Genomic DNA, 6,202 nt, shown 5'->3' with positions numbered 1-6,202 from the left:
GGGGGGGGGGAGGGCGCTGGGAGTCGCCGCGGGGGGAGAGGGAGGCCGAGTTCGTGAGGGGGGACCGGAGGGTGTGGAGGAGGCTGCAAGGACGGGTTCGATCTCGCCGCCCCCGCCTCCCCCGAAGGGCTTGAACAGCCGGGCTAAGATTAACTTGCAGCTGAGCAGAGGAGTCCGTGCCACACATGGAGAAGGGCGGTTAAGCAGCTTCCTTGCGGTTCCTCCGGCAGCAAACTCCGGAAAACCCACTCCGGACTGCGCCGGGCCGCCCCAGCCCTCCCCTCCCTTCCTCCTCCCTTCCTCCCCCCCACGAAGGACTCGCCCGTCGCCAGTCCGAGGCGACCCACGGCCTCTCCAGCCCACTCCTGCCTCTGGCCTGTCTTCTGCTGCAGTCCTGCACAGGGGTCTTTTTTTTTTAAAAAAACCAAACAACGTTAAACTTTATGGAGTTTTAATTTAAGAAATAAATAAATAACGAGAGCTTGCTTGACTTGTCGGGCCCGGCCGCGCGCGTCCATCTTTCTTGCCGCGGGCTGGGCTGACTCTCGAATGCCCGGGGCGCGTTCCGCATTTGTAAAAGGAACCAGACGCATCTGCGCCTCTGGCGCGCTCGCGCGGGCTCGCTCGCTCTCTGCCCCCTCCTCCCCCCCCCCGGCCGATCGGCGGCGAGATTGTCGGGTATACTCGGCTCCCTGTCTGGGCCGGATCTGGCTCCTCTGGGCTCCAGGCGAGGAGAAGGGGCTCTCCCTTTGAACTCTCCAGCCCGCCGACTCGCGCGTCCCCCCAGCCCCTGGAGGAGCCTCCGCTACGCTAGGCCGGGGAAGTGCGCGGCCCTGCCCTCCGGGAGGGAGGGAGAGGGGGAGAGCCGGAGCGCGCCCTTCTGGCGAGACAAGACCGCCAAACCGAGGAAGCCCGGGCGGGACCGTTCGTGGGTCGGCCTGTCTCAGAACACCGCGGTCGGAGCCTCGCCCGGCCTCTCTCCTCCTCTGTAAAACTGTGGGGTGAAAAGTAGGACTTCATAGCGGAGGAGGCAGCCAGACGCTAGCTTAGCCTGCCCTCCAGCAGGCCCCCTGGTCGGATACCACCAGCCCGCAGCTTACCCGGCCAGTCTCCCTCCCCTCCCCGTGTTGCTGTGTGTCTCCGGCGGGGCCTGAGCCGCTGGCCTGGGGACGGGGTTGGCCAACGGACCGGTCGGGGCCAGGCTGGTTCCCTCGCGGCCTACTGGGCCCCGCCGCGATCCCGGGTCTGGGCTCGGCGTCCTCCGGCCCCGGTCTGACCTTCCTCTCTCTGTCCTTTTGCTTCCAGAGAAAGAGGTGGCTGAGCCGGAGGTGAGGATGGTGAACGGCAAACCAAAGAAAGTGCGCAAACCAAGGACTATTTACTCCAGTTTTCAGCTGGCGGCCTTGCAAAGGAGGTTCCAGAAGACTCAGTATTTAGCCCTGCCCGAAAGAGCCGAGCTGGCGGCGTCGTTGGGCCTGACCCAGACACAGGTAAGGGAACTCCCAGGAGCAGGGCCTGGTTCTGCCGCCGCCCGCGGGTCCTTCCCCTCCCGGCACAGGTGGTTCTTCTTCTCTCCTCTTTGTCTCCGGCGTTTGTCTCTAAAGGCAGGAAGAGGGCCCAGGGCTCGGCTTGCCTCCTTCCTGGGGCTTTTGCTTTTGTCTCGCCGAACCCAGTCCCATCTTCTCGAGAGGAGGGGGGTGGTGGTGTGGATTTTGGACCTAAATTTGTTTCGGGTTTTTCGACGCGGCTCGTTGCAGATCCGCAAGGCCTTCTCCTGCGATTGGGGTCAGGGTGAAAGTTGGCCGTCACGAGGCTTTGGGCGCCGCTTTCCTGCCACGTAAAATACTCGAGAAATGCTGGGCTAGCGCCACGCCGGTCCTCTACCAAGGGTTTACTGGCAGGGTCTTGTGGTGTTGTTGTTTGTTTGTTTGTTTGTTAAAAAAACCACGTCGCTTTGTTTTGCTTCAGGCTCCTCGATCTTGTTGCTGGGGAGGGGGGGCTGCGCGTCTGGGCCGCGCTTGCGGGGGGGGGGATTTTCAGTTCATGGGAGCCCCCCCGCTCTCTGGGGTGAATGGCGTTACCACGGAACTGGGGCCCTGGCTGGCGTTAGCCGGGGCTGGGGCGGGCGGTGAGCAAAGCACGCTTAGAGAGCCGGATCCGCTCCTTTCCCCATGGAGCGTTGGCACCCGGCGGTGTTGCGACGGCTCCTCTCTCGCGCCTGTCTTTGTGCCATGGAACCACCGAGCTGGGCAGCTTCGGCAGACCAGGCCTCATAGCCCCAAAACAGGTTTTTTTAAAAATAAAAAAAAATGTGCATGAGCAAGGCCAGGATCCTGCTCTTCTAACATCTGGTGGCGCAAGAGAGACTGTTGACAGACTGGCCTGTCCGGAGAAGACGGCTGCTTTCCCTCTGGAGAGCGACTCCGTCTCCGGAGAGAGCCAAATTAATCCGTCGACATCCTCCTCGACGTCGGTGAAGCCTATTTCGGCTCTACCACGGCGGCGTCCGAGGGCTGCGTGCGGCCCGGAGTCTTGCTTTGGTCGGGGGAGGGCAACCGGGCCCGTTGATTCGCACGGAGCTTCCAGCCGGGCCGCCGCCCTCCGCCTCCCCGAGAGTCAGACGACTCGGATCGGGGCAGGGGAGGGTCAGAGCCGCCGGTGATGGCCAGGGCCGTGTCCTTCGGAAGTCAGCGGGCCCAGGGCCGAAGTGTGGCTTGGGTGCGCGTCTACGGTAGCTTGTCGCTTGACGCCGAGCCTTGACGTCCTCTCGGGCCGGTTCCTCCCTTGACTTCTGTCCCCTCTTCCTCCTCTAGGTGAAGATCTGGTTCCAGAACAAGAGGTCCAAGATCAAGAAGATCATGAAGAACGGCGAGATGCCCCCGGAGCACAGCCCCAGCGCCAGCGACCCCATGGCCTGCAACTCCCCCCAGTCCCCGGCCGTGTGGGAACCGCAGGGCACCGCCCGGTCCCTCAGCCACCTCCCGCACGCCTCCAACCCGTCGCCTGCCTCCGCCTACCTGGAGAACTCCTCGTCCTGGTACCCCAGCGGGAACTCCCTCAACGGCCACCTGCCGCCGCACGGCTCTCTACAGCACCCCTTAGCCCTGGCCGCGGGGACGATCTACTAGGCCAGGACCGGCTCGCCTTCAGACCCGCCGCCCCCTTTCCTTCCTTCTTTCCTTCCTTCCTTCCTTCCAGGCAGCGTTTTATTGATAAGTGGAAAGGGGGGGAAATGCGAAAGGGGATTTTTGTTGATGTTTTTTGTTTTTCTTTTTTATTTTTTGGAAGGGAAAGGAAATTCTTCATGACGAAATGTGTAAAGCTTGTGCATGTAACTTATTGCATTTCAAAGGAAACTTCCCCCACCCCCCTCTTTTTTAAAGAAAAAAAAAACACAGACGGACTCTTTGGGTTGTTTCATCACCTGTGGACACTTTCAAAGGTGCCTTGAAATCTTATGACCTCAATTTTTTTCCAGAGACTTTTTTTCAATGTCATTTTAACCCTGTAAATAACTGTAGATAGAGGAATTAAACTGTATATTCTGAATAAATAAAATTATTTCCATCATGAGAACAGGGGGAAAAAACACAAAAGACATGTTAGCCAATATTTCTTTCCTCCGCTTGCTAAGGGGAGTAGTCCGGGAGAAGGGGTGCAGGATCTCTCCCCCCCTGCCCTGTTGTTGTTGCGGGTACTCATTTTTGTTCGGATTTGTCTTTCTGTTGTTGTTTTCCCCTCCCTCTGTCCAGTAGGCCCTGCTGGCCTGAAGCTGCACCCACTCGCAGGTTAAAACACGCCCTCCCTCCCTCCCCCATTAAAACTCCGGGCAGGCGGCTCCTTTCAGCTCCTTCACAAAAGCCAGAGAGCCCCTTGAAGCGAAATGGCCTCGAATGGAGAGACGCGGGCTGTGGGGAGAACCTGCCCCCGAGTAACCCAGCGATGCCTCTTTCTCGCTCTCTCCTCTCGACCATAAAAGCAACCGCCCGAAAGAAAGCCGGCTTCCCATCAGCTAATTGTACAAATTGCATTTCCTTCCAAAGGACAGGACAGGACAAGGAGCCAAAATGGAGCTCTTCCCCCCCCCCTCTCCTTGGTCTGCGTTGGAGACAAAGGCCATCGGGCAAAACAGCGGCCGTTTGTGAGCTCTCAGCCTTTTCTTTAAAAAGTAGATCGGTGCAGACCTTTTCCTCCCTCTGCTCTCGGAGAAGGCCCGAGACTGGGGAGAGGCCCCGGGGCGGCCACCTGATCGAGGGGTCCTTCCCACTGGGGTGTCCTTCCCGAGCACACCCGGTGAGCAAGGCGCAGTTTCCATTCCTGGACTCTTTTTTTACGCAGAACATTTTTAAAAAAACAAAAACTCCGACCCTGAGTAAGTGGCCTGTCTTTAATCACGTCGGGGCCCGATCCAGAAAGGTTGCAAATAACCTACAGGAAGATCCATCCGGGTACCCCCCCCCCTCTTCCGAATTCTACCCGCCTTCCCTTTAAAATCTGCTTTAGAAACCGGTCGGTGTGTTATCCGGTGGTAAAACGGCAGCAGTAAATGCGCGGGGGGGGGGAGGGGGGATTAGAACAGTGAAAAAAATTGCATCCTGCCATCTGAGGATTTCAATAAGAGCCGTTCCAGGGTTGGGAGACAAGACCTGAAAAGGCACGCTTTGTAGCCCGGAGCCAAGTTACCTGTCTCTCGACTCTCGCCCTGCTCCTCTCCTCTCCTCTCCCCTCCCCCGCCCCCTTTCTTTCAGGCCTTTTTTTTTTTTAAACCATTCTATTTTTCAGTTCAGCACAGCCAAGCAAGGGTGCCGTGAAACAGGTCTGGGAGAGCAGCAGTCGGTTTTAGAACAACAGGACGGGATCTTGGTTTTTGTGGCGTTTCCCTGGATTTCAGGCGGGCGCGCGAGCGCAGGCGCGTGCCCGCGGAGGCAGGCCTACCTAAGACGCCTGGCTCCATTGTTCTTGGATCCCAGCGGCTGAGCGTTCCCTTTCGGTGGGGGAGGGGGGAGATGCGAGGTAAACTGTTCACAGACACACTCCCTGCTTTACTGCTGTTTTCTTCTGTCCATATTTAGCAGAAGCGGTGCATCTTAGGAAGGATCTGAGGTGTAAAACACGAGGAAATGTCCCCGGGCCTAAAACGACCCACACCCCCCCAATAAGGGTGTTATAGGAGTGGTGGGATCTTTCTTCCTCTCGCTCGCTGCCTTTCCCTCCATGTTCCCTTGTGTGATGATGATGATGATAAACTCGAGTAGGAAGCATCTTTTTCGTGTTCTGCTCAGCGCGATGGACGAATGGAGGCAGCAGAAAGGGTGGGGGTGTGCTTAGAAAAACTCGAGAAGGCCTCCTCTTGCGGAGGGAAAGGATTGGTGTCGCGTAACCGGGGGGGGGAGGGCTCTTTGGGCCTGATCGACCGGGCCCTTGAGGCTCGTTTTGGTTCTGTTCTGCCAGCGAAGGCGAACCGCCCCTTCTCCAGCCAGGCCTTAACATATGTACAGGAGCAAGGGCCCCTTCCCCAGGATCTCAAAAGTCCTCGCTCTGCCCGCCCGCCCCCCAGTCTACAAAGGGTGCTAGGCCCATAGGATCGGGTCCTCTGCTCCTTAACTGCTTTCGATGCCATCATTAAAGTGGGGATTGTCTCGAAGAAAGGGAATGCTTCCCCTTGTCTGATCCTGGAAGCGCTCAAATAAGAGGCGCGGTCTGCATCAGGAGTCCCGCATGGTTTCTGCGGGCACAGAGGGAGAGAGTGGCAGGGTACCACCCCAGAGTGAGAGTGCGTGTGTGTGTTGCTGAGCATGCCCCTCTAGACGACTCCACCACCCCTGGATTACCAAAACCCGGCAAGGACACATTTTTTTTGTCTTGGGGGGGGGGTCATTTGATTGTGCCCTCCCTCCCTGAGCAGCAGACAGGAGACGCAGCAGTGCTCTGTACGTGGTGGACTCGGCTTTCCCCAAGTTTTCTTCCCCTCCCTCCCTGCCTCCCTCCCTGCCTGCCTGCCTGCCTGGCGTCGCTTCCAAGTGAAGCTGGGGCGGCCGCGGGGAGAAGGGAGCCGAGAGGAGACGCATTCCTGTGGGTGCCGAGCGGCTCCAGAGCCGAGCCACAGGGCCTTCGCGGAGGACACAGACCGGGGACGAGAGGAGCCCACAAACTTCGCCGGCCTTGATCTGGCTCTTCTGGCCGGGAGCTCCACCCCGGGGCT

The 6,202-nt window shown here is 58.8% G+C and overlaps 1 protein-coding gene across 1 annotated transcript in view; it reads left to right on the top strand.

The window, feature by feature from the left end:
• Positions 1-3,198, top strand: part of DLX5 (distal-less homeobox 5) — a 6,149-nt gene extending 2,951 nt beyond the window's left edge. Inside the window, exons 2-3 of the mRNA XM_015410936.1 lie at positions 1,306-1,490; positions 2,814-3,198. Coding sequence (XP_015266422.1) covers positions 1,306-1,490; positions 2,814-3,128 — 500 coding nt within the window. The 3' untranslated portion in view covers positions 3,129-3,198. The remainder of the gene's footprint in view (positions 1-1,305; positions 1,491-2,813) is intronic.
• Positions 3,199-6,202: the final 3,004 nt, after the last annotated feature.

Source organism: Gekko japonicus, unplaced genomic scaffold, assembly GCF_001447785.1.
Source record: "Gekko japonicus isolate JY-2015 unplaced genomic scaffold, Gekko_japonicus_V1.1 scaffold231, whole genome shotgun sequence".
Classification (NCBI taxonomy): domain Eukaryota; kingdom Metazoa; phylum Chordata; class Lepidosauria; order Squamata; family Gekkonidae; genus Gekko; species Gekko japonicus.
Note: the sequence above shows the minus strand (reverse complement) of the source record. Positions and strands in the feature narration are given on the sequence as shown.